Source organism: Histoplasma capsulatum, genomic scaffold (assembly GCF_000149585.1).
Source record: "Histoplasma capsulatum NAm1 scaffold_3 genomic scaffold, whole genome shotgun sequence".
Classification (NCBI taxonomy): domain Eukaryota; kingdom Fungi; phylum Ascomycota; class Eurotiomycetes; order Onygenales; family Ajellomycetaceae; genus Histoplasma; species Histoplasma mississippiense.
In genome coordinates, this window is record NW_001813980.1 from 2,869,483 (window position 1) to 2,896,041 (window position 26,559).

Consider the following 26,559-nt stretch of genomic DNA (forward strand, 5'->3'; position numbering starts at 1 on the left):
CTAAATAGTTGCAGTGTATAGATGATGGGTTGGGTGGTACTATTATAGCGTGTGGGCCGGACCACAACAGATCCATAGATATATATAAATATATATACATATCATCATAAGCACAATCATTCAACAAATGATTATGTTGACTTTTTGCTATGAATAATTTAGTTATCATAGTACTAGCTTATTATACTTAGTGATGGTATTCATGATGATATCTAGTAATGATATATATTAATAAGATATATATTATATATATATCTAGTGGATGTGGGTGGTGTGGCCCGGCCCATAGCAGGTGTGGCCACAACCCATCATCTATACACTGCAACCAGCAGCCCCAGTATAGTGTGGAAACCACAGTATATATATATTGACAATGATATCTATCAATTGTATCTAATGATGATATCTCACGATGATATCTAGCGATGATATCTAGCGATGATATCTAGCGATGATATCTCATGATGATATTCACTGTTTTAAAATGTACAGTACTTAGAGAATCCAAGGTGTATTGCTTTCTAGTATAAATTTCTATGAGTGTAACTAACGTAATCAATAACCTTCCCGATCAAATACCCTTCCCGATCACTTCTTCACTTTAAGACACATCATACAATTTATTCATCAAAATGTCAACAACAAGTGACAGAAGAAACTTCTATCAAGAAGGCAGGATTCTATTAGCTATTAAGGCTCTAGATAAAGGTCAAATCTCAGGTATTCGAGCTGCTGCACGCGCGTACGAAGTTCCTTATTCAAGTTTATATGATCGATTACACGGCCGCACAACACGAAAAGATTCTCAGTTAAAAAACCGAAAACTCAGTCTTACAGAGGAAGCATCTCTTATTCAGTGGATTCTATCCATGACTGAGCGAGGCCAGTCACCCCGCATCACAACCGTACGAAATATGGCCAATTTGCTTCTTTCTGAACGAGAAATCAAGTCTGAATCCAAACCCCCTCCAACAGTGGGTGAATGCTGGGTACGAAACTTTGTTAATCGTCATGAGGAGTTAAAATCAACATTCTCTCGAAAGTATGATCACCAGCGAGCTCTATGTGAGAATCCTGAGATTATTCGTGGATGGTTTAATCTCGTACGAAACACCATTGCAAAGTATGGGATTGCACAGGAAGATACATACAACTTTGATGAGACTGGATTTCAGATGGGAGTTATTGGGACAGCCAGAGTAATTACTGGATCTGAGAGAGTTGATCGTCCGAATCTTATACAGCCTGGAGATCGGGAATGGGCCACTGTTATTGCAGGAGTTAATGCAACTGGTTGGGCTTTACGTACGATGATGATTCTAAAGGGAAAGATGCACCAATCCCATTGGTATGAGACTGAGAAGCTGCCACATGACTGGGTGATTGGAGTCAGTGAGAATGGATGGACAAATGATAAGCTGGGGTTGATCTGGCTTAAGGAGATATTTGACAAGGATACTCGATCTCGTACGAAGGGCAAATATCGACTCTTGATCCTTGATGGACATGGAAGTCATGCTTCAGCAGAGTTTGATCAATTCTGCTCTGAGAATGACATCATTGCTCTCTACATGCCATCTCATTCATCTCATCTTCTTCAGCCCTTGGATGTTAGCTGTTTCTCTCCTCTAAAGAAGGCATACAGACGACAGGTGGAGAAGCAAATGCAGCTTGGCATCAATCACATTGATAAGGAAGAGTTTTTGACTCTCTATCCAGCAGCTCATATGGAAGCCCTGAATGAGAACAACATCAAAAGTGGTTTTAAAGCTACAGGGTTAGTTCCGTACGATCCAGAGCAGGTTCTCTCACGCCTTAATACCCAGATGCATACACCCACCCCCCCAGGAACTTCTCATAGTTCTCAAGCCTCCTGGGCCACAGCCACACCACACAATGTACGACAAGTGGATCTCCAGGCCAAGAAGATTAAAGGATACATGCAACATCGTACACAGGGTTCATCCAGTCCAACCAATCGAGCTATGAATCAGCTGATCAAGGGGTGTCAAATGGCTATGTGTAGTGCTGCTATTTTAGCAAAGGAAAACAAGGAACTAAGAGCTGCAAATGAGAAGCAAAAGAGAAAGCGAGGGAAAGGTCGTACATATATAGCTCAGGAAGGGGTTTTAAGAGTTGAAGAAGGAATAGATCGCGTACGAAGTGTCAATGAACAGGAAAATGAGAAGGTTGAGGTTTCTAACTCTCAACCACGAAAACGAGCAGCACCACGGTGCAGTATATGTGGTACTATTGGACATACTGCTCGTACGTGTGAAAGCTGATTTGTAAATGATTCTTAATATGATTAATCTATTTTTCTTATGTGATTGTTGTTCTATTTAGTTATAAACATGAAAAAGAGTGAAGAAGTGATCGGGAAGGGTATTTGATCGGGAAGGTTATTGATTACGTTATGTAAGTGGAATTAGGTAATTACAGTGGAAAACATCAAAAAAACCCATTTGACACATTTGTCACTATAGGCTGCCGTAGTGATGGAGCTGATTCAACACGCTAAGTTAACTAGCCTAAACGGGACAGCTTAAACCATCAGCAAACCTTCCTCTCCTCGAGATGGGCAGTTCGAAAGACGGTTGCTGAAATCCATGTTTATGTATAAAGGGGCAGTAAACTACTAGTAATGATCTCAACTCTACATCCCTTATGCTGTTCTCCAAGAGTCTTCCTGAGTAAATTGGAGGATTACACGGGCTATCTCATTCGCGTTGAGCAACAACCATATCCAGGCTTCATATTCACTAATATTTGCCTCCTAACTCTACCAGCCTCGCCCCATTCAGAAATTATCTGTCCTCAAACTTCAAAATTCAGCTGGTTGATCATCTTTCCTTGGCTCTTGATTGAGCCAACGAAGCAGCCAGAGGTAGGGGAGAAATGGACGTGAGAGGATTGGTGGGATCCCCTTTTGAGATACACTTCTCGATACGGAATAATGACAATAAGAGCAAAGACTTCTACTATCACTTGTTTTCAGCAAAATTGAAAGCTACTAGCTCATAGTGCATCAATTAGAATTCCTTAAAAATACATTTTGCCTTGGGGCAAAGGTCAAGCTTGTGGAATATCACACTGTTTATAAGGATGCCGTCAATTCTTGAACATTTTTATCATAGTTCCTGGGGGGATTTTTGATTCCTGAAATGCTTTTAAACGTGAGGAAGACCACACTTTTTCTCATAATGTCACTACCCTTATGACATTTATGGTTCTACGGCATTTTTAGTTTTCATATTCCTTTTTAAGCCTGGGGGTTATTAGGCCTCAAGCTACCTGCAGAATCATGATGTTATAGATTGACTGCGGCAGGGTATTTGTTGATCGAGTATATCGAAGAGAGGCAAGGCACTTTGCTCTCAAATACCTAAGACCGCACGCTGCGAACTAACCGTTTTCTAGGCCTTTCTCGGATTTTGCTCGGCATTCCTTGGGAGCCTTCATGACGGGTACTAGTACGGACCGCAATTACTCAATTGCTTTCTTGCATCCTTATATCTGGTTATTCTATTGGACTTTATGTATATAGGTATGTATATGTACATTATGCGTAATCCTTCTATTATATATAGAGTTGTGAAACGAAGAGGTGTGCAAATTCAAAAAATGTAGATTTTAAAAACAGAGTGCAAAGAGAAGGTAAAGGGAGACAGGAAAATTACCACCATTCATTCTCATGCAAAACAAAATCATAAGAGGGTAAGGCTGTGGAAGGGGAATGCCGTCGCAGGAAAAAAAGCGTTTTTCCTTTATTGTGTAGCCCCCTGAATCGCTGGGGGAACAGCAAGGTCAAGCCGAAAGGATCGAAGTTGGTGGCTGGAATCATATGTAGCATTCAACATCACCATGACAACAATCGAAGAGGAGGACTAGAGAAGAAAAGAGGATGAAAAAAGGAATCGAGAAAATGATGAGAAGACACTGGGGGTGAACGGGAAAGAAGATGGAAGAACAAAAGTTACAGGAGGAAGACGTAAGTTAGCGAAAGGAGACGTGTAGTAATGATATATAAAAATACCTAGCTGGCTAAGGGACTTCAATATCCCCCTTTTTCAGACCTTCTCGATCATCGACAGCTTCGTGTACCCACGGCATTTGTGCGATCTCATATAGGCCCATCCGTTTGGTGCTTCTTCGAAGTAGACCTTCAACGCATGCTCTGGCACCTTCCCACTGCTCTCCCTTAACTGGGTCCCAGTCGCCCTCTCCATTGGAAAACCGGTACCAGGACCACTCGCAGCGAGCTATCCGATGTGGGGTTCGCGCGCGAAGCTTGGCAGGGTCGCCTCTGGCTCCCGGCAAGGGATCAAAAGGAAGTCGATTTTCCATAATCGCGTACAGAAGGACTCCCATTGCCCAAGCATCGGTCGACCGACCATCGTATGGTTGTCCCATGAGGATCTCCGGAGCTGCGTAGTCTTCACTACCACATCTTGTATGCAGCAAAGGGCTTGTTGGGGGTTCAGGGATACGTTTTGATAGCCCGAGATCACTAAGAGTGACGAGGGCGCGGGGATACGTTCGCCAGTCAGACACATCTTGTATCACGGACGCAGGGATGTTTATGAGCACATCTATTACGGGAGAGTTAGCACGAGCTGAGAAATTGAAACAGGGGAGAAAGAAAGACGGTGTAGTTTTGAGAGAAAATCCAGCGGGCTGCTGTACTTTCAAGTTTAATATCCCGATGCACAATGAAATGTGCATGTAAGTATTGCACGGCGGCTACCAACTCCGCAAATATTCTGCGGATGATATGTTGGGATAATGGGTTTACTGCCCGACTTGCGAACTCGAATAAGTCACCACCAGGGCAGTAGTCTAAAACTAACAAAGCTCGTTTGTTATCGCCGCCAAATGCTTTCAAATGGACAAGGGAGGGATGATTCAGGGTTTTGAGAATCTCGACTTCTCGACTTAAGGAAGTTTCAACTCTTTCTTTGTTTGCTCCTCCGGCCGGGCCGTACTCCACCACCTTTATAGCAACTAGCCGAGAGGACAGTAACTTGCTGCCACCCGAGGTAGAGCTAATATTTCCGCCAAGATCGTCTCTCATAGCTAGAACAACCTTGCTAAATGTTCCTTGACCTAGTTTGCGGAGCATCCGGTACCTACGGGGTTGTTGTGTTCTAATCGATATAACATCGTACGTTGGGGTTTGAGGCACGGGTGAAACCAGTATTGGTATATGATCTGTATCACTGCTACCTTGGCCATTTGGCGCAATTCGTGGAGGAGTTGGAAGACGTGTAGGGGAAGGGGACGATATCCCACGTTGGACAGCTAAATAATCCTCACGATGCATATTGTTGCGGGTCGCCATATCTTGAGCAAGTGCTGTCGTGTGGTTATGGAGCAGAGCTCTGGACGGAGCAGCCTTGTGAGACGGAGGAACATGAAGTGTATCAGGCTTATAGTCACTTAGGCTCCGATTTCGAGTGTGCATATTTTGTCGTATAGCCTCAGGGGCTTCTTCCAGTTCAAGTAGCTGAAATTCACTGTTCGGTTGAGCCTGCTGTCGGTCGGATGACGACCTGGGTCGTTCCGATAATCCTATTCTACAGATGCTAAACGTAGACCCACTTATTGGCGAGGGAGAGGGCGTCCGGGACGGCGATTTGCTAGTTGCAGATTTCCAGGACGAGGACCTCAGAAAGGTGGGAGAAGGCAGAGGGGTAATATCGACCAGGGCCGCCAGCTGTGGCGACGAGAAAGCCGAGTTCGGGGATATCGATCCAGCACATGAGTGAGCCGCCGCGAGCGCAGTCCGAATACTTGGCGTGCGGTGGGGGAGGCTACTAGACGATGAGCTGGCGCGGATGGGTGTGTCGGCCTCGCAGGGGCCATTTGAGAGTGGTGCAGTCATATGGATCGATGGCAGATCGGTGTATATTTGAAGCGAAGGTGTTCGTGGTATTGAGATTGACTGTGTTGCTTGAGACGGAAGTGATTTATTATTTGGAGCAGGTTTCGAAAGCACGTAGCTATTTCCGCCGTCAGAATAGCTGTCCCTAGAAAGATTTGCATCTACGTTCTCTGATCGCAGAGCAAGGTGGCCTTGGGCTGCGGAGTGGAAGGATGGCGGCTGGTGAGGATCGGAATCTGGAGTGACGATGAACTGGGCACCGGCGTTGAGATCGTTTTGAGGAGGGGATGGCCCTACTGCGGGCTTCTGTAACGGAAGACGGTGCATGGCCCACAGGTAGGCGGCGCACGAAGTTGACTCGCTCGCGGAGCTTGTAATAGTGTCAACGTGGAGAAATTATGTTGTCTTTAACCCCGGACAACACAAGGGGTTATCACATGTATAAAGCCATAGGGCAGTGACGGCAATGAATACATACTATGGAGGCGCAGCGGGAACCGGGAGGCGGAAAGCGGGAAGAGCGGGAGCTGGTGGCGGGGCGGAGACCATTGGAGTTTTGAGCGGGACAAAAGCGGTGTGAGGAGGCAGAACTTGGCTGATAAATGTCCTGTACAGCGTATGTTAACTGCAGGCGATTCCACAAAGCTCTATTACCGAATTGCCACTCCTTTAATAAACGAGACTTTATAGCAAAAAGGTAGTTAAAAATCTACGATATAAATGTTTGTGGTAGCATGGCGCTGGTGGCGATCAAGCTTTTGTGCCCAAAGTGATAACTTAATGAGAATTCGCCATTAGATAACCTGCTAGTCCAGAGCTTATATCTTACCATGCCCAGAATTTGCTTGATTTTATTTGTTGCGGCCAGACGTCCAACATTACTAGTATCTGAGTGTATGTTGATGTGATTAGTACTCGCACATAAACCGGTCAGACCTCTTTCATGCCGTGTTCAACCATCAAAATCGAGAAAAAAAAAAAAAAATCTCAGTTTCCTTTTTAGAGCTAGTGACAGTATCCGGATTAAGGTTGGTGTAAATTCTCAGCTACTAATCCGATCTTAAAAACGATCTTTACATTTTCACCGAACACCTCTTATTTTCAATATCTTATAACCGCTCAGATAGGATGGCTACTAGTCAACTACCTCTTGTTTTCTCTTATTTTTGTTCTCTCATAAAGTACCCCTAGAACGCCTAGCACCAATGGCTAACCCCTATTATCCTGAAATCTTCGGAGGGTTGGGATACGTAGATACGTGGGATCGAGAACGAGGCATATAGTTAGACTTCAGCTGGAGGATTATATCAATCTTAGTATCGATGACGATCTCCCTCCGCGACCAAAAGACCCAGGTGATGGTGAGCCATTAACAGAATGACAGGATCGTTTCTTTGAATATGAGCTTCGATATAATATCGCTTTATACTTGGCAATCTTGAAAAGGTTGGATTCGAAACTGAGAAATTCAATGGGATTCCCCTCATGGGACCCCACGACCTCATACCCCCCGTCAGCGTAAGTTAAAGATACCCTCGGGATTTTTGAAGCCATCAAGAACATCAGAGGTTTCACGGGGGAAGAGGGATTAGCTTCTACTTGGAATATTTTACGCTGTCAAAGTAATACACACAATTATACCCCTAGTTTGGAGAATCTTCCTCCCATTGTGCAACCTCCTCGTCTATTAGTTGGCTCCAGTCAAAGTCATCAGGGATTGGCATGCATCCGTCAACTGCCATGTTACTGTTGGCCTCTGCCATGTCACTGGAGTTATCCAATTCTCCATCCCATGTGTAGAATGTCGACTTTTTATATACTTCTGTCTCGCTCTGTCTTTCCATCATCCGCTTCGCCGTCTCAAGGGTGATTTCCTATCAAATAGCTGGTCAGTTTATCCTTTGCTTTGGGTGGACGGGAATGTTACTAGTATCTCTTCGTACGTGACAAACAATTGCCATTTTAGCTTCTTTCGATCCGTCTTTCAACAAAGCTTGCATGAGGTCCGTGAAGTCCTGCTCATCGCACAGTGCTTTCCATCCTTTAAAGTTCCTCCTTTCTGTATCACTCTGATCCCCCTCGGCTATCTTGTACGCCCAAACTTTCTTGCCCAAGCCTGGCTTCTTGGTAAGGATTCGCAATTCGACACCAGACTGTGATCCCTCCGAAGGGTTTCCCAGGTTTTCGGGTAAATTTTCATACGAAGGTGATGTGGGATGCCTCAGGTCCAACACAAGTCGATGACGGAGCATGGTGTCCTCAAAGTCCCCTAGCCGACACGTCCGAGGAAGGTAAACATCCATCTCCCTCCATTCACCAGGTAAAATATCATATATGACACGGAATTGTAGTCGAGAGGATGGAGAACATTTTCCTGTTACCTGATCCAGCCGTGCTAGCTTCTTATATGCATCTGTTGCCCTCCCAATAGTGAGAGACGTCACTTCTTCCGCCGATACCCCCGCCTTCAGCAGTCGTTGGTCGATTTCCTGAAGAGCATCCGGAAGCAACTTTTTATGTTGTCTGATCATCGTTTTAACGTACTTCGCATGGGCGTCTCCAAAGAGTGTTTCTGGAAACCCTGCATTCGCAGCTCCCTCCACAGCTACGTCAGAAATTTCATCGACATTTGGTTCAAGATGTAGCGGTCGGCCAGCTTTCGCGTCACACAATGTGGAAACGCCAAAGACATATGGTTCTGAGGTAGAATTAGGGGTTCCGAATATTGCACCTGGATCCCATTCTGCCGACCAGCCGACTTCACCACGGTAGAATCCATCATGCCAAAGCCATTGGATCATGTCGCTAACAGTAGCGACCCTCCTCCCCACATCTAGGATAGAAGGCTCCATTTTTCCCTTGGGTATCTGGATGATATAGGGTTCTGTTTTCACTTTCAGGCTCGAAGTATATCCACGCTTCACACAATATGTTTGAGGATGCCAAACGGTTAGCCTTGTGACACACGCTTAAGGGAAAAGTGCATGTAATCTGATGAAAATTGAGAGAAGAGCATATGAATAGTTGCTTCCGTGATAGCTACATGGATGTTGTATATTTTACGCGGGAAACGCGTATAAGAGTTGGTTGGACGAAGACTCCGGGTCCGCACTGTTCCTTCTGCCCAGCAACCAAGTGGTTGGTCTGATAACAACACTGTCGAGAACACGGCGGTGTGAAAGGTGTATAGCCTGCTGGTAGGATTCTGAAAAACTTGGATTCAGCTGGCACTTTCGGGTTTCTAGTATTGCAGCAGTATGGATGTTGTAGGTATAATCCTTCCGCGATCACCAGAGGGCCTTTGGTGATGAGTTTAGCTGTTAGCGCCGAATGGCGGTCCTCATGTTTCCTCTTCGCTTTCGTTTTTCATTTTTGTGAATGTTTGCAATGACACATAGGAGATGTACATGTACATGGAAACTCAGCGATAGGAACTCAACGGGAAGAAGGTTCCACAAGTATATAGTTTCCATGAAATAGAAGAATAATAAAATTAAGGGATCAATCAAGAGAAAATTATGTGGCATCACTGGAGAAAATAACAAAATAATGAAAACAGAAAGAAAAGACAATCGAAATAAAGTCCTCTATATGTACAACAGAAGAAAACCCGTATCGTGCAATTGTCTGATGATGGAGAAAATAGCAAAGAAGATGCTCCACATGCACGCCAGAGTGGAAAGAGAGAGAGTCGGAAAAGCTGCTTAGATATTTAATACATCGCAATAGAAAGATGGAAGCAAAAAGCTTGAAAGATAGGAGCGAAATTTCTTTTCTCATTTGGGAAATCTCAAAATGACGTTGCTGAAAGACAGGGTAAAACGCCGACCTCAAACTGAATATGATTTTCTTGAACCCAAATCGAGAATCACACCGACATTATGAGAAGAACGCCCGTCTCGTAACCTAGAACAACAGCAACATTTAGCAACAGTTGATTATTAGGATTGGAGGTCAAAGTCAAAACACGTACGGCCCAAGCACCAGCAACACTAGCGACAATCCCACCAGATATCATCATCGGACGCAGGCCTCTTGTACTCTTGAACAACATGCCACTCAAAGCGCCCGCCAATATACTATTTGCCGCATCATGCTTCCCTCTAATATGCCCCATAGTCGAATTAATGCCATTATATACTACCGCAATCACACCCGCAGAGTTACCCAGGAACGGGCCCCGTCGGGTAATCGAGTTGAGGACGCCGTTCAGTCGAAGCTTTGGAGGCGCAGTAACAGGAGTTTTCCGGAGTCCTTCAATCAGACCCCATGTACCACCAATAGACAATGCCGTTAGATATGTAATTCCCGTTCCATAACTGAGATCGTCTGACCAACCCCTTGAAGGGAGTGCGGAGCGAGAGCCGGGTAAGTCATCGAGGGCGGAATCTTCGAGTGAAAGGTAATCTAACGTGTCTTTGTTCAGTCCGGCAAGAGGATGTAATAATGAGGGGTCTGGCATTGCGGCGCCAGAGAGGAATGAGGAAGCATCTTGGGCGGAGGTAGGATCGAAAGTAGAAGCAGGGGGACTGGGGGGGCTAGAGGGGGTTGAGGTCTTGCGTCCTGAGAGAGTATCCCAGATAGACATGACGAAAAATTACGATTATATTGCACCAAAACCAGTGAGGAGATGTGGGGAATGGAAAGGAGGAGGGTTTCTAGCGCCAACCGCGCTCCTGGCTATGCCGTCGTTCTCCGCAAAGGTCGTATTTACACAGGGGGATATAGTCGCAAAAAAAAAGATGGAGAGTAAAATCAGATCTTGAGGCTCGATTGCACCGATAATTTTTCCACAGCCATCGGAAAAACACTAAGTCCGTCGTATGCCCTAACTTAACTTGGTTAAGTTAGTTGACTAACTAATTTGTTAGTGGGTACTACGGCTACCCTATCACGTGCCCCCCAACATATTGTTGGGGGGATTGGATTGGGTGATTCGTACCCTCTATACCACCACGGCGCTGGTGGTGATTGAGCTCTTTTGCCCTAGTGGCCTAATACATATTGTGTTGCTCTCGCGTAGTTAGTTAGTAATGACAACGAACGTTATCTGTGGGACGTCTAAGTGGTTGTATTAGCATGTCGGCAGCTGAGCGCTAGTCCGTGATAGGCAGCCTAGGGCCAACATTATCCTCCTACATAACTACCTAACGTAATCGATAAGCGAGCGAGCCACATAAGCAAGCGAGCCACTTCCCACCTGCCATACAACAAGAATGCTCTTCAAGTCCTGAATACAACCCAAAATTAACAAACTGATATTATCAATTATTTCCTGTACGCTTAGAGCATGTACGGGCAGTATGCCCAATAATCCCACATACACTACACTGTGGTGCTGCACGTCTTCGTGGTTGGGACTCAGCAGCCTCAACCACCCCTCTTTCCCATTCATTGATGCTTCGTACGCGATCCAAGCCTTCTTCCACCCCCAAAGCTCCCTCTTGGGCTACATATGTACGGCCTCTTTCTCGCTTTCTCTTTTGTTTAGCATTTGTAGCCCTTAACTCCCTATTTTCAGCTGCTAGAATAGCAGCACTATGCATTGCCATTTGACATCCCTTGACCAGCTGATTTAGGGCACGATCAGTTGGGCTGGGTGGGCTCTGCGTACGGTGCTTAATATATCCTTTAACTTTCTTAGTCTGCTGCTCTAGCTGGTGTATATTATGTGGTGTAGCAGTGGCCCAGGAGGCCTGAGAGCTATAAGAGGTCCCAGGTGGGGTGGGGGTATGCATTGTGGTATTAAGGCGCGAGAGAACCTGCTCAGGATTGTATGGAACCAGCCCAGCTGCCCTGAAACTGCTCTTGATGTTGTTCTCAGTCAGAGCCTGCATCTGAGCTGCAGGATATAGGGCCAGAAACTCCTCCTTGTCAATATGATTGATCCCAAGCCGCATCTGATTCTCCACCTGTCGTCCATATGCAGTCTTCAAGGGGGAGAAGCACCCAACATCCAGTGGCTGAAGAAGATGAGAGGAATGTGGTGGCATGTAGAGAGCAATGATCTGATTCTCAGAGCAGAATTGATCAAATTCAGCTGAGGCATGGCTTCGGTGCCAGTCTAGAATCAGCAGTCGGTATCTGCCCTTTGTACGGGGTAGAGTCTCCTTGTTGAACACCTCTTTCAGCCAGTACAAGCCCAGCTGGTCAGTGGTCCAGCCATTCTCACTGACTCCAATCACCCAGTCATGCGGCAGCCCTTCAGTCTCATACCAAGAGGACTGATGCATCTTTCCCTTGAGGATAATCATTGTACGGAGAGCCCAGCCCATTGCATTGACCCCAGCAATAACAGTCACCCATTCCCGATCTCCAGGCTGTACAAGCTTGGGATTCCTAGCTCTTTCAGATCCAGTCACCACTCTGACAGTCCCAATAACCCCCATCTGAAAGCCTGTCTCATCAAAGTTGTAGATATCCTCTTCCAGAATCCCATACTTTGCAATGGTGTTTTGTACAAGCTTAAACCACCCACGGATAACCTCAGGATCCTCACATAGTGCACGTTGATGGTCGTACTTGCGGGAGAACTTGGATTTCAGCTCTTCATAGCGATTGACAAAGTTTCGTACCCAGCATTCACCCACTGTGGGTGAGGGGTTGATTCCTCGACTGGCAAGAAGGAGATTGGCCATTTCTCGTACAGCTGCAACCCGGGGTGGCTGACCTCGCTCATCCATGGCTAGAATCCATTGAACAAGTGATTCTTCTTCTGTAAGGCTAAGTTTTCGGTTCTTTGGGGGAATGTCCACGCGTGCTGTACGACCAGAGACACGGTGAGTGAGGGTTGAGCGAGGGACATCATACAGCTTTGCTGCAGCTCGTATGCTTGAAATTTGATCATTTTTAAGTGCTTGAATGGCTAAAAGAAGCCTTCCTTCTTGAGCAGAGACTTTATTTCTTTGAGTGGTTGACATTTTCGTTGAAAAGCATTCTTGTTGTATGGCAGGTGGGAAGTGGCTCGCTTGCTTATGTGGCTCGCTCGCTTATCGATTACGTTAACTAGTTAACTAACTAGTTAACTAATTTGCAGGTGAGCGGCAGCTTACAAATCATCTAGGGCCCGGTTAGTCATCAACAGCAGTTTGCACGAGCTGAGGACGAATATAAAAATGTGAGGTGCGGGGACCGGTAATTTGCTAGATGCACAATCCTGTTATGACTTTTGGGCATAGCTTTTTGGCTTCCATACGCTAGTACGGAGTGTCCGTTTTGAATAATGGACGCTGGGAAGCCTGTGACCCAAGAACAACAGAAGATACCCCATCCACTTCAATGTCTGACCTCTCCAGACTTGGACGTTATCCCGGAACGTGTGCTAAACGAGGCCACCAGAGGCCCGTTAAAGAGTTTCATCCAGCATGCCGATTCCCTGTTGTAAGCTTACTTCCGATTTCCTAGGCTGGGTCTAACTAGAAGATCAGCCAGATTAACTGGGCCCTTAGATCGATCATCCCCATCTGGAAATGTCTTTTCAGAACATTTTCTTCCAACGATCTATCATCATCTCATATGGTGGCTATTTGTAATGCAATTAGCGCGTTTCTTGATGCGACAACTCTCTCTATAAATGCTCAGATCCGCGAGTTTACTTTGTCCGAATCTAAGCCTCCCTGGACCTGTACCTTTGAGTTCTTTCTTGACCGTTATGAGCGCAAACCGAAGCCAATGAGGCTGGTCCTAACGTCGCTAATTAGAATTGCTTCAAGGCACCGCGACGACTCTATCATCCAGTCAGTGCGTTCTAACATAGTTCAGTTGGTAGTCCCCAACATCATCCTATGTGAACCCCGGCCAAGGCTCAAGGCTTGCCTAGTCTCCTTGGAGTGGCTTATCCGAAAAGATGCGTTCCCCGTGCTTGAATTAATCCAATCTATGAAAATATGGATGCTAGAGAATTCCATGGTCTGGGCATCAAGATTAGAAGGACATTGCATCAAGCTCGGTATTCCGATAAGCTGTTTTATTAATAGAGAAAACAGTTCAAGGGCTGGAGAAAATGAATTGGTGTTCTACACTGCAAAAATTTTTAGCATTTCTCTTCTCCTTTATTCTAATAACCGAGATTTAGCCCTTCCTGCTGGAACACTATTTACTCTCCTCTGCCATAGATTAGGGACCGAGTCAATGAAGAATAGTTCGTTGTACATTAGTCCCAGTAATTCGAGACCTCTCTGGCAGGATCCTCTCAAATATATCGCCTTGCAGAATATAGATTCATTAGAGATGGTGTCGGATCATTTTCTCTATCCGTTGTTCAAACAGATGCCATCTGGATTTCAGAGTTTTATCCGAACTCTACCATGCAACGACTTGCAGTTCGGTTCATATGATATCACGATAGATGAGCTTACTGTACTCTTCGCTGCTCTTCACACAGCCAAAGAGCTAGGCCTTGTGCAAGAAGGCAGTGAGTTACAAATTCTTAATTGTCCGTTGCGATTTTTAATTAACCAGTTTTAGGCTCAGAGGTATCCGCGACTCCTTGCCAATCATATGTTATTGAAAGCGGGCGAATTGGTGAATATTTGATACACCCTGAAGCTGCCGTACGGATATCGGCTCTCTCTTTGTTGATAGCAGCCCCCTCAACTACGAAACCATTCTCTTCAGATACCCTCCAGGTCCTGATCAAAAATTTCCCTTACATGCATACTGATAGCGACCCACAATATCGAGGAGAGATATTCAGCCTGATTCGAAAGTTTATCATTAGGTTGCGCGGCTGCCTGTCTTCGTGTCTCAAGTCGACGAGCCTTGATGATGGATCGCAACTTGCAAATCAACATACAGCAGCAAATGATTTATATGCGGTCGGATACTCCAATACCGCTGGCGATCATATCGAATTTTTGCGATGGTATGTGGGATTTCTCGAACTAGAACTTCAGCCAACGATGTCCTATCAGAGGCACATATCGGCACTCAAAACATTGGTATTGTTATTGCAGACAGGCCTGGATAACAGAATTGGCCATGCACACTTGTCCAGACTTGGACAAGATCAAACCTCCTGGAACTGCAGTATTGAAATATTTCGACCAAGTCTCTTCAGACTCCTTGGTGATTTACTTATAAACCCATTTGATGACGTCCGAGCTGCGGCTTCGACACTTCTGAATATGTTTCCTCGGACACATATCCGAACATCTCTCGAGAATGACGGAGAAAAATACATCTCAGATGGGCGCTATTCACATTCACGGCTACAACTAATTAAGGCTCTGGAAAGAGCGGAGCGCGTCGCACGTGGCACTAGTAGAGCTGATCATGCTGATGCAGTGGCTCGCCTCTATCACATTTTATTTGACCTTGCCAGTTCCAACACAACATTAGACAGCAGTGGAAACTGGTATGAGCTAAAGCAGACTATTGTGGAACGACTTCTTTCAACTTTGGAGGGGAACCTATATTCAACTGATGGCTCGTTTCAAAACGCAATTCGGGAGACTTCTGTGCACGGATATATCTCCGCGTTGAGGTAGGAAATCCCTTAGTTCTCATTCGAGATTGATGAAGCGTGTTTCTGATTTACCGTGAGTAGGTATATAGTGTCGACCCCCGAATTTCATTCGGTGTTCCCTTCTCCGGAGACGGGGCGCCCATATTGGAGGTTGTATCATGATCGACTCATTTTAATCTGCGAAAATATTTGGCTTGGTGTTAGGGACATTCTCTGTATAGATTCCCCTGAAGGTCAAGATGAGGACGCAGCAGATGAGCTGAGGGGCCCGAAGGATTTGTTATCGTGCTCTTGGCGTGCTTTGCGGGAATCCAGGTAATTTCTAAATGGCTTCCAGTTTGGATGGTGCTGACACAAAATAAACAGTATGCTTCTCTACGCAATATTAGTAAATTCGAGCTACGCTCCTGACACTTCCGGTAGTGGGCTCGTCGAAGCCGATTTCAACAAAATTGGAACGCTAAGTTTTACACAACTTGCTGAGCTACGACATCGTGGTGCATTTTCAGCGGTTTCTCAGACTTTCACGGCTTGCTGTCAAAAATGTGCCCAGACGAAGGACTCTAGCGTTTCCGGCCTCCTGAACATCTGGTACAAGGTATTTGCTCTTTACGTATCTCTCTTTGGAATCTAGTGTTAACCGCAATAGGATGTTTTGGCAATTATCGATACACAGGCTTCGAAGTTGACCCGAAGATCCGCGGGCCTCCCTGCACTAGTGACAGGGATAGCTTCTTCTCAGCCCAATGGCCCTATTTTCCACAAAATCATGCGTGATCTTCAGGAAATTGCTAGCCTGGATACACCCAGTGGTGCTATTGGATCAGATATCAAATTGCCACAGGTTCATGCCTTAAATTGCCTGAAAGATATTTTCACGAATACCAAATTGGCCACGTTGACAGAAGCTTATATCATGCCGTGCCTAAGGATATCTGCTGAATGCTTGGGATCAAAAATGTAGTTCAGTCCTCGCGTTTGGATTTATATCTGGCTAACATGTAGTTTAGGTGGACGATTCGCAATTGCGGATTGATGCTCTTCAAGGCTTTAATGAATCGGATGTGTCGTTTCAAGGCAGGATGCAGCGTAGGCTTAGGTGGAAATTCTGGATCTGAACTAGGGAGCAGGATCATCTTTCAAAAGTATCCCGGCTTAATTGAGCTATTGGCCCAACTCCTACAAGATTCTATCGTGAATGAGTCAAAAGGGTCGAGTTCGAAATTATGGGAACTTTCCATCAAAACAGAACGAGTTTTCCCAGCCCTTGAGCTAATTGGAGAGAAGGTACCATCTTTCTCAGGGGATGAAGACAAATTCCTAAAAATCCTTGTATTCGAACAGTTTCGGAGTCCCGTTTGGGGTATCAGGGAGCACTCAGCGAGGATATATGCGTCCCTTCTCCGGCATGAAGAGATACTGGCGAGTGTTTGCGAACTTTCCGCAGTTTCCCATGAATCTATCCCTCAGAACCAAATCCACGGAACGGCATTATGTATTAGATATGCTCTGCAAAGGCTGTGGGTTTCCTCGAGCAGTTACTGGTTAGGTAAGGTGCATCAATCTGTTTGAAAGGCATGTTCACTCATTCGTTCTAGATAACACTGGAACGGCTTTTTCCACTGTACGGGAAGTTTGCAAAAATCTATTTCCGTGGGCCAAGTCTCATTTTGTGCAGGCTACCTTGGTTGAAATACTTAATGATGTCGTTCAGGCTGCTATCCGCTGTGGCCTTGAAAGTACGTGTGATCATTCATTTCCAATGGCTTCAGATACAATTTTAACCGACTGACCGGAAACTAGCCACTGTCCTAGCACAAATCAATACATTATTGGAAAACCACGGCCTTTTCGATTTACTCAGCGAACTACTCTCACAGGCCGATACACCAATTCCCAGATCTTCATTTCTTCTCCTAAAAGCAATTTCTGTCTCTAAAATTAGCATCATGCTAGCACAGAATCTCGCATTAGAAGATCTATTGGTGTTTATGAATTCTATCTCAGCACTAGACTCTGATACCACCTGTTGGTTGCTAGACCGTATACAGCACACTTTTTGCTCCCATAAAAGGTCGCAGATACGGAGAATAGAGTTCTACATTGCCATGATTCAGGGCGCTCGCTCTCAGCAAATACAGCTTACCATGACCTCGAACCTAGCGGACGACTTGATGTTGCTGTTTGAACATCATACTCAGATATCGGATGAGTTCGCCTCCTTACGACAATTAGTTGTATCTGTAGATATACCAGAAGACAGCGATGGTGTCAGTTTATGGAATCGTGATTTGGCTAATGCGTCACTACGCTTGCGGGGATGCTTCTTGGCATTGAGCATGCTATCATCCGATGCCCCTGAGTTTGCCTTAGAGTTCAAAGCAAGGTTGGATAAGTGGAACCAGTGCCTAAGATTTGCCATGTCTGATGAAACTGTGAGTTATTGCCGATTATCCCTTTCTGAGTTGCAGGTTGGCTCACCAATCATATAGGAATTCTCAACCCGCCATGCAGCTGCAGTCTCAATGAAAATTTTCTTCTTGGGGTTAAGAATAAGCAGCAGCCACTCTACGATTAAACCCTATCTCCTAGAAACATGTCTTGTTTTGTATGGGATGTTAGTCGACGATGATGAGGGCATCAGATATCTTGCAGCTCAAGCAGCGTCCATACTTCTCTCTCTTGAATTTAATAGCACAAACAAAACCACTGCATTACTCCCTCTCGCTGCGAGTTCTAAGTTGGCCGATATCCTTGCCGAAAATTTCGTTGATTCTACAATACTATGTGCAGAGGCAATGGGTCGATTCCTAGGACTGCCAATCAGCCTCTTGGTTTCAAGTATCGACAGTACTACAAGTCTCACTCCTGTTCCCAGGCTCCTCGAGAAATTTCAGACAAAAAGCACAGTTCTATTCCAAGAAGAGAAACAGAATTTGTTCGTTGAAGACGTACGGGAGGTTGAGACATGGGCGAAAGTTCTAACGCGAATAATATTGAGGCCAGGAAACACACACTTTGCTCTACAGCTTTACTCCTGGGTTACTGAGGGCATTTCCGCGTTGATCGATGCAATGGGAGAGGCCGGTGAAGATGGTGTGCTAGGCTGGGTTTCCAACCCAGACGTGTTTATCTTGGGCATTCGAGTCATTCGCGGCGCGAACATTCTTCTCCTTGCACCCCCATCTGAGACTTTGTCCTTGGACAAGGGATGGATCAGTCAAGGGCTGGAAATTCTGTGGAGTCAGGGTCGGAAAGTTGAGATGCACCATTGCTGGTTATCTCATCTGAGAACGGTTATTGATTGTGATGAGTGAGCGCTTTGAGAAAAAGTGTAGCACCCTGACTTTCAACAAAGAAAGGTGTGAATTTTCTGTTTGATTGTGGTTACTAATTTCTTTCATAGATATTATTATATGTTTTTTTCCTTGTAGCCATCAGGAGGAATTCCTTTTGTTGTTGGTTCTCACTGGTCACAGACCATTTTAAATCACGACAGCTCCCTCTTTGTTGCTGGGAGAAGCGTCCCTGTCAATTGTTTATTTTGATATGAAACACCTCTTCCTCAACTCCAATCCAGTAGCTATTAGGGTGACTTCATCCACATAATGGTATGTTCTTAATTTTCCAACTTTTTGCTTCTAACTTGCTAAGCGATGGTAAAGTGCCCCTTTCTCACATCTAACGTTAGCCCCTGGGACATCTGCCACTGAACCACGTCCGCCGCCACCTTGAACAAGGATTGTTTGACTCCTCTTACGACAGCATATCGCATGGCCTTTATGCCTGGGTATGTATGCGAGCCTCTAAAAATTTCGATATTCAAGTGCCTGCGACGCGGGTATATCAAGCATCTCCAGCTGTCCTGTTTCAACACCAGAACCACCAACTCTTCTTCAGGGTGATTCTCGTGCAGAAAGCCATGCGCCCCAGTCATGTCATCGTTGTCATTCTAGTCTTAATACCTGTATTCGCCCTCGCCGTATATAGATTGGGCACCCACCTCGTTATTGTGTTCTACCACAACGTAGCGATGAACAAAATGATGCTGGAAACACGTGAAGTAGAGGAAGCTGAAGCAGCTCAGGCAGTCAACCCACCTCCTAATCCTCAGCCAGCACAGCCAGTCCAGCCGGCGCATGCACCCGCCAACGGACCGCTTGCTAATAACGGGCCGCCAGCGAACGCACAACCGGACAATGCAGCGCAAGCAAACAACCAGCAGCCAGCAAATGGGAATGCAAACGAGAATGGCCATGGAAATCCAGCCAACGGGCCACCAGGAAATGGACAACCGCCTATCAGGAATCCCGAAAACGGGAATGGACAAGGGAATGGGAATTGACAGCTGTCCAATGGAAACCGTACTAGTGGAAAGAGGATTGGTGATCACTCCTCGCGTTTAACGGTCACTATTATCTATAAACCGCTTGGTTGTTGGTAATTTGCTTACTTTCTGGAGTTAAAACCAAACTTTTTGCTGCAGATGTATGTATTTGTTGAATACTTAAAGGTAAACTGGACACGGGAGTGCCAGTTCTAGTTGCTACAAAGCCAGTCATGTTGAGGTAGAGAGACTTATGTAGAGTACATACATACACTAACACGGCCCATTCAGGCCTCCCTTTCATTTGTTTCTTTTTGATAGTAGCTACCATCATATATGTAGTGGTGGCCGTTTACACGATGTATCCGAATATCCAGCCGCAATGACTATTTCCATAGAGGATTTCCTTGCTGCCTAGGTCGAAACTTGCTTCCTCTCCCTTGAGGCCTTTGACAGTTCTTGCTCCAAATCCTTTGTGCATGTTCTTTGACATTCCACCTATTTTTATAAGGAATACCAAGGTTCCTCTTTGTTTTCTCGTGGTCAACTCTGCTGGTGTTATTCTCCCGTCACCCTGCGCACTACAAATCTCTATTTACGAGATGTAGAGACATGCCCCTTTCCACATCGATATCTCTTCGCCACTTGCACTGTTGAATCGGTGTCAGCTACACATCAAATACTTTAATCCCTGGACACAACTAAAAGTCCCTCTTTTCAACGCCCATTCATATTAAACGGCCGTTTTACTTCCCGATTAGCTCCAAGTCAGAAATCATACATGCTGCCAATGTCGATGTGGACTCAAGATCCTCACCAATAAGCGTCAACCTTCCGGGGTAACCAGCCGCCAGAACACAACCAAAGGTTCGTACCAAGTTCACCTGGCCCCCGGGAGCTATGGCAACACTTATTCCCATATCCACCTCTTCTCAGACAACAGCTAAAGAGCAATTAGAGCAACAAGCCAATGGAGGTTGGAATTCCTGGACCCCAGAAGAGCAAGGCGGCATCCTCGCAGCATCAATACTGGTGTTCCTATTTCTCTCCGCATTAGCATTATTCATCTCTCTCCGTGTTCCGGGGCGGCGCAAAGGTATCAGACTAGTGGATGCAGAGCCGGGAATACATGAGAGACAGGAGGGAAGAGAGCCGCGGAAAGCCAGCAGGAAGCGGGGCTCAAGATGCCCAGCATCAGTGCCGCAGACGCTGCCGGGTCCTCGATCTCAACCAAACAGAAATACATGTGCGCCCGCTGCGAAAAGTGGTGGTAGCAAGGGGGCTACGAGGAGGTTTAGTTCTGATGAACGCCGTTGTTTCGAGCCCGGCGGGCACCAAGGGAGGAAGCGGGGATCAACTGGAGGATTCTACGGCGGAGATATTCGCAAGCAAAGGGAGATGAAACGTTCACGTTCGTGTCCGGGTCCACGAGATCGGGAACGCTCAAAGGGGAGGGTAGGACAGAGCGGTGCGAGATCACATTGGAACGGACGGCAAAAGCCCCGCGAAAGTATATTGGTCTGCGATGGGAGTGATGAAACACTCGAGCGGACAATGAGTAGTGATTCTATGGACAGTTATGCTGATGGTGACCCGGGACCGTCAACACGAAAGGGAAAGGAGAAGGCAAGAACCCATCCACGTCGCCGTAGCGAAGGAGCCGTAAGAATAGAAAAGCCACCTTGTCATATGCGGTCATACAGTGTCGATTAAGCATTTAAGCATGGATAATATCAATGCCGGTATGATGGTACGATCCGAAATTCTTGCGGGTAGAGATTATATCTTATTTTATACTTTTACACCTCTGTATTTCTATTGTCTTTCCAATCTCTCCTACCTCTACTTCAAAGTAATATTCCCGCGTCGCTTCAAGAATCGGAGCGTTAAATGATAAGAGAACCGGAAATAAATAATATGTCTAAAAATTAGATCCACGGGCTATCGAAATGAAGTTTGGTAGCGGTAACCCTGTAACCCTGTATTTGTAGTTTTATATACGCCCGAAGTTGTGGATAGAATCGAAAAAGCCTCTTTCTAGCTCTTTCGAGAGAAAAATCCTCTCTTGGAGGCAAATCCTGAACAGTAGATGGTATTAATGAGGAAATGGTAGAAGGCATATACAAACACACGTATGGGTTTGTCAGTAGCAATAGCAAGCCTCTGGGAACATCAGTCCCAATCAAACTGGACAATACATAGCATCTCCTAGTTGGCACTATGTTTCTGGTGGCAAAATTGCCTGGTATAGGTCTATAAAATATGTAGGAATGTACATGTACATAACCTGATATACCTCTGAGCATGAAGCATCTGTATCTGAATCTAAAGGGAAATAAACGAAAGAGTGAGCCTCGAGAGGTATTCGCAACCGTCAATAACCTGCACCGAAAAGAGAAATATTGGTCGGCATACTATCCAAAGAAGCAGCAAATAACCTGAGTATCAAGTCCTCGGTATGATAGTTATTCGTCGTTTTCACCAGAGCCAATGAATCCGCGGAACACGAATTTTTGTCGTTGTTAGGAGTACCCAACCGATGACAACGATGACTTTTGGAGTCACAGGCGCGGAAATCGACATAATTTAGGAACCTAGTGGATGAGCAACCAGGATGCGTCCTGTCCCAGCTCAAGGCGAGGGATATAGTGACTAAAACCCAGGTGCACTTTGTTCCAGATATTTTAGATCAGGTCAAGCAGAACGGGATCAGCCAGAGGCACCACAGAACATATAACAGAGCAAGATGGCAAATTCGGGGCTGGGAATCATCAAGGCCGTAACAGCTGCTTACGGTATGAATACACACGTCTTCAGCTGGAGCAGAGCCAAAGAATATGTTAAAAACATTGACGGCTAGTCCCTGCTGGTTCAGGATCGAGAAAGCCCAGAAGCTAGAATAGTGGAATCATTGCCGCAGGGTGGGGATCGTGTGAAAGGAAATGCGTTTTCAAAACTCGAAAAGGACAATCAACAGGCCAATTCCATTTTTACGGCTGGCATATCAGTGCGAGTGCAATAGCCGTGAGAATGTCGAGCGTCCAAAAGGTTGGGGACGATAAGTTGAATATCGTTGCCAGGCACATCAACTTGGGAGCATTTCAAAGTTGCCGATGAATTGTCGCCCTGGGAGATATAACCAAAAGCGGTCGTACTATGAGCTGTGAGTAAAGACGGCTGGAGGGGTTTGACCGATGGTGCTTGAAACGAAGTAGTCATCACTTAACGGCCTAGTATAATTTGGATAGACTGTTAGAATGTTTGAATCGAGTTCCCCATTGGTGTTTCTGCTCCGAGTTAGTGGCACCAGAGGACATCATCACGATGCAGTGGTCTATCAAATATATTTAATTCTGCAGCCTGGAAGTTCATTTGGAACTTGTTATTGGAGCCCCAGAGGAAAACTCGGAGGACATGACAGTGAAATTTTGTGCATCACTGCTTCATCTCTTATTTTAGACGGAATTTGGGCATATAACAGCGGTATCGCGAGGCTATAAAACCGTGATTCTTTGCTGTTTACGGAGTACATGGTGGATGGGATGTCTGGTTGATAGTTAAATAACTTCTCCGTTTAAATAGCCAAGGACGGACAATGCAACGTCTGAGCCACCAACTGAGCCACCAACTCCCTACGTTAGATAGCCATCCCAAGCAACGTCTGCCCCCGGCTTGTACTACGCCAGATCATAAACGTTTAACATTGTGGTTGATATTTTATTCGGTCTCTTTTTCCATTACAATTCCGCCGTTCATGCTTCCTGGGTCAGCATCGTACGCCGAGCCGCTTCTGGAGATCCTGAGTCTGCGTCGGCAAGATGTGGAACGACGAGGACAACAACCCCTACGGATCGTTTGATCGTCATCTGGATGCTACAGCTGATCTTTTTCATGAAGCGCACGCGTCCTCCAGTGAGAAATTCCTCGCTACCCCCAATCTTGCATAAATATTTCCACTAACCCAGTACTCCCCCAAGCCTTTGAAGCGCCCTCCACCCCGCAATCCACGTCCTCGACCCTTGATCCCCCGCCAGATTATGTCTCCCGATTAGACAGCCCAATCGGCCATGATACGGACCAAGACGAGGCGGGGGATTATGGGCATGCCGAAGACAATCAAAGCTATCCGCGAAGGAAAGGGATTTACCAAAGCCGAATAGAGCAGATCCTTTACGAGCATCCAGAGCTTCCAATCCTCATCACACATGCGGGCAAAAACCACGAGAGTGGAGGCAGTTTCATTGTTTATACAATACGAACGGGGGTAAGTGAGTAGCTAGGGATATTGTATTTTGCTCTTACTATTTTGTTTCTCCCTGACATTGCATGCTTGCAGGATCTGGAAGTTCGACGACGATACTCTGAATTTAGCTCTCTGCGCGCTACCCTCATCAATCTTCACCCAACTCTCATCATCCCTCCCATACCTGAGAAACATACAATGGCCGATTATGCAGCGAAACCTACCAAGGCTAAGGAAGATAGCTCCATTATCGACTTGCGAAAGCGCATGCTAGCGGTCTTCTTGAACAGATGCCGGCGGATGAAGGAGATCCGGGAGGACGGAGTCTGGTGGAGGTTCTTAGATCCGAATGCGAGCTGGGTTAGTTGCATCTGTCTGATAAGAGACCACACTATCTGGCGTGTGAATCCTCCAAGTGTCTAACATTCCTACAGACTGAAGTACTTCATTCACATCCTGTCTCCTCCATCCCCAAGAACAACCTCAAAGCGCCTCCGCTCGACCCCGCTAATCCGAAACCCGCACATGCCTGGCTTCCAATCCCTTCATCATCCGCGAAGCTAAAGTCATCTTCGGCCACCTCTTCATCCTTTTCGGATCATGCTTCATCAACCCCAGGAAATGTGCCATTCCTTAATCGGTTCCCGCCAACGTCGCGCAACCTAAGTGAAAAAGACCTAGACCCATACTTTGTAAACTTCGAGGCGTCAACTCGTGAGCTCGAACTGCTATTGCAAGGAAATATCGAAAAAGTAAACCGACGCACCTTGACGCATCTTTCATCCCTTGCTGCGGACCTGATGGAGCTTGGCGCCCGGTACAATGGGTTTTCCCTCTCCGAACCTTCCGCCACAGTTGCCGCAGCAATAGAACGAATTGGACAGGCAGCCGACACTTCATATATTGAGACTGAAGAGCTCTCTTCTACTCTTGGTGCAACATTTGCAGAACCAATGAGGGAAAGTGCACAATTTGCTGGCGTCGTCCGGAATGTTCTCCGCTATCGCATCCTCAAGCGAATCCAACAAGAAATGACTCGGGATGAACTCAGCAAGAAAAGGGCAATGCTAGATTCCCTAGAGCGGAGTGAGCTGGAAGCCAAAAGGATTGAGCAATATTTGAATCGTACTGGGGGCAGCTTAGCAACCACGAAACCAAGAAGGTCATTATCTGAATCATCTGCACCCAGTATCCCGGAAACGTCAACACCTGAAGCAACGAGATCAAATGCCGAAGATACCGCCTCGATTGACTCTGATTTCCCGGCCGGGACTGGTGATTCTCCACAGCCATCTGCATCCCAGGGCCTACCTCAAAGGCCTCTCGAGCAGTCCCCATTACCTTCACCAGGTCACCGTAAGAGCCCTAGTGGTAACTTCGTAACGAATAAGATATTCGGGCGAATTAGCCATGCCGTTCATGGCTTTGTTGATGTTGACCCGGAGAGAACCCGACGAGACCAAATTGGGAAAACGAAAGAGACCTTATTACAGGTCAGTTTTTGACATCTCCTAACACTCCTATGACTTCAGAACCAGTTCCTTTTTGTGCTAATCGAGTCGTGTATCACATCGTCATTTCTAGTTGGAGCAAGCTCTCCAAGTATCGGAGAAGGATGTCAGGGATGCTAGTTCCGGTGTCTTGCAAGATCTAAAACGGTTCCAGAAAGAAAAGGAAGACGATCTACGTCGATATATGGTATGATCCTTCCATTCACCCAATCGCTTAACCCGTTTTCTTTTTCATTACATCTGAGATATTCTTTGTTCTCGTTTTTAATTCGTTTCACTTCCCTTCTTCCTCTATAGGTAGCCTACGCCCGCTGCCACCTGGACTGGGCGCGGAAGAACCTCGAGACATGGACCGAAGCAAAGGAAGAAGTTGACAAGATTGTTATCCATTGAGTGGACTCCGAACTGCCTAAATCACTATCACAGCTGATTATCAACACCATCGTGTCAGCACACATGCGCTCTCGACGTACTGGAGGTAATTGTTTAAATTTTCCTTTAATTCCATCCAGAGTAGAAACAACCTCGGGTATTTCGCATGGACCTAAATCTAATCTTTATGTTAAATAAATGAAGTCGTAACTTTACATACTTGGTTCTCCGTTTTTTTTTTTTTTTTTTTTTTTTTTTTTTTTTTTTTTCCCTCTCCTCAATATGTTATACAGTCTTGACGTAATACATTAAGGAAGATGCCTTCATAATTTATTACACAGCTATGAAGAGCTCTCCTCCCTCCTCTCAATAACCTCTATGTCATGTAGTTTCTTTGTAATATCGTTTTTCCCTAATTCAGCTGATGTTGGGCACTGGTCCCCCGCTGTATGCCGCTGTTCTTCTGTGGTGTCCCCAGCCTTGTAGTTTAGGCGAGGTACGAATGGTACGGGACGGTTTCTATACGGTACGGTATGGCTGACGGCTTCAGGTTACGGTGTCTTTGCAGCCTGTAGTTACCGGAAAGGCTCAACACCGCCGGCCGTTAGCGAACAGTCCCCACGGGCTGCATCTGGTCATTTGGCGAAGACTGGTCTCTTGATCCTTGGAGCCTTGGGGCCATCCAACAGCTGGTTATCATGAGGCCTCCAGACCGAGGTTTTAACTAACTATTGGTTTGGCTGCTGCTTAGGTAAC

The 26,559-nt window shown here is 45.9% G+C and overlaps 8 protein-coding genes across 8 annotated transcripts; 4 read left to right on the forward strand and 4 right to left on the reverse strand.

Moving 5' to 3' along the window:
* Positions 1-632: 632 nt before the first annotated feature.
* Positions 633-2,393, forward strand: HCAG_04002 (conserved hypothetical protein; the record flags this gene model as incomplete). The annotated part of the gene is made up of 2 exons (XM_001541854.1): positions 633-2,268; positions 2,347-2,393. 2 exons carry the CDS (start codon positions 633-635, stop codon positions 2,391-2,393), a joined length of 1,683 nt encoding a protein of 560 aa, XP_001541904.1.
* Positions 2,394-4,044: 1,651 nt separating this feature from the next.
* HCAG_04003 (catalytic protein kinase domain-containing protein) lies at positions 4,045-6,763 on the reverse strand (the record flags this gene model as incomplete). Its single annotated transcript, XM_001541855.1, has 4 exons — positions 4,045-4,510; positions 4,752-6,254; positions 6,363-6,491; positions 6,714-6,763. The coding sequence occupies 4 exons, from the start codon at positions 6,761-6,763 to the stop codon at positions 4,045-4,047; spliced, it is 2,148 nt and encodes a 715-aa protein (XP_001541905.1).
* A 764-nt stretch (positions 6,764-7,527) lies between these two features.
* Positions 7,528-8,736, reverse strand: HCAG_04004 (predicted protein; the record flags this gene model as incomplete). Its single annotated transcript, XM_001541856.1, has 2 exons — positions 7,528-7,758; positions 7,828-8,736. The coding sequence occupies 2 exons, from the start codon at positions 8,734-8,736 to the stop codon at positions 7,528-7,530; spliced, it is 1,140 nt and encodes a 379-aa protein (XP_001541906.1).
* A 1,027-nt stretch (positions 8,737-9,763) lies between these two features.
* On the reverse strand, positions 9,764-10,472 carry HCAG_04005 (mitochondrial import inner membrane translocase subunit tim23; the record flags this gene model as incomplete). Its single annotated transcript, XM_001541857.1, has 2 exons — positions 9,764-9,790; positions 9,858-10,472. The coding sequence occupies 2 exons, from the start codon at positions 10,470-10,472 to the stop codon at positions 9,764-9,766; spliced, it is 642 nt and encodes a 213-aa protein (XP_001541907.1).
* Positions 10,473-11,027: 555 nt separating this feature from the next.
* Positions 11,028-12,567, reverse strand: HCAG_04006 (conserved hypothetical protein; the record flags this gene model as incomplete). The annotated part of the gene is made up of 2 exons (XM_001541858.1): positions 11,028-11,114; positions 11,209-12,567. 2 exons carry the CDS (start codon positions 12,565-12,567, stop codon positions 11,028-11,030), a joined length of 1,446 nt encoding a protein of 481 aa, XP_001541908.1.
* Positions 12,568-13,106: 539 nt separating this feature from the next.
* HCAG_04007 (predicted protein) lies at positions 13,107-13,703 on the forward strand (the record flags this gene model as incomplete). The annotated part of the gene is made up of 3 exons (XM_001541859.1): positions 13,107-13,264; positions 13,333-13,624; positions 13,653-13,703. 3 exons carry the CDS (start codon positions 13,107-13,109, stop codon positions 13,701-13,703), a joined length of 501 nt encoding a protein of 166 aa, XP_001541909.1.
* Positions 13,704-14,152: 449 nt separating this feature from the next.
* Positions 14,153-19,695, forward strand: HCAG_04008 (predicted protein; the record flags this gene model as incomplete). Its single annotated transcript, XM_001541860.1, has 11 exons — positions 14,153-14,297; positions 14,351-15,368; positions 15,555-15,665; positions 15,717-15,948; positions 16,027-16,310; positions 16,361-16,899; positions 16,949-17,089; positions 17,154-17,785; positions 17,843-18,663; positions 18,785-18,812; positions 19,042-19,695. 11 exons carry the CDS (start codon positions 14,153-14,155, stop codon positions 19,693-19,695), a joined length of 4,605 nt encoding a protein of 1,534 aa, XP_001541910.1.
* Positions 19,696-23,272: 3,577 nt separating this feature from the next.
* HCAG_04009 (sorting nexin-41) lies at positions 23,273-25,824 on the forward strand (the record flags this gene model as incomplete). The annotated part of the gene is made up of 6 exons (XM_001541861.1): positions 23,273-23,351; positions 23,664-23,941; positions 24,014-24,280; positions 24,355-25,413; positions 25,505-25,618; positions 25,729-25,824. 6 exons carry the CDS (start codon positions 23,273-23,275, stop codon positions 25,822-25,824), a joined length of 1,893 nt encoding a protein of 630 aa, XP_001541911.1.
* Positions 25,825-26,559: the final 735 nt, after the last annotated feature.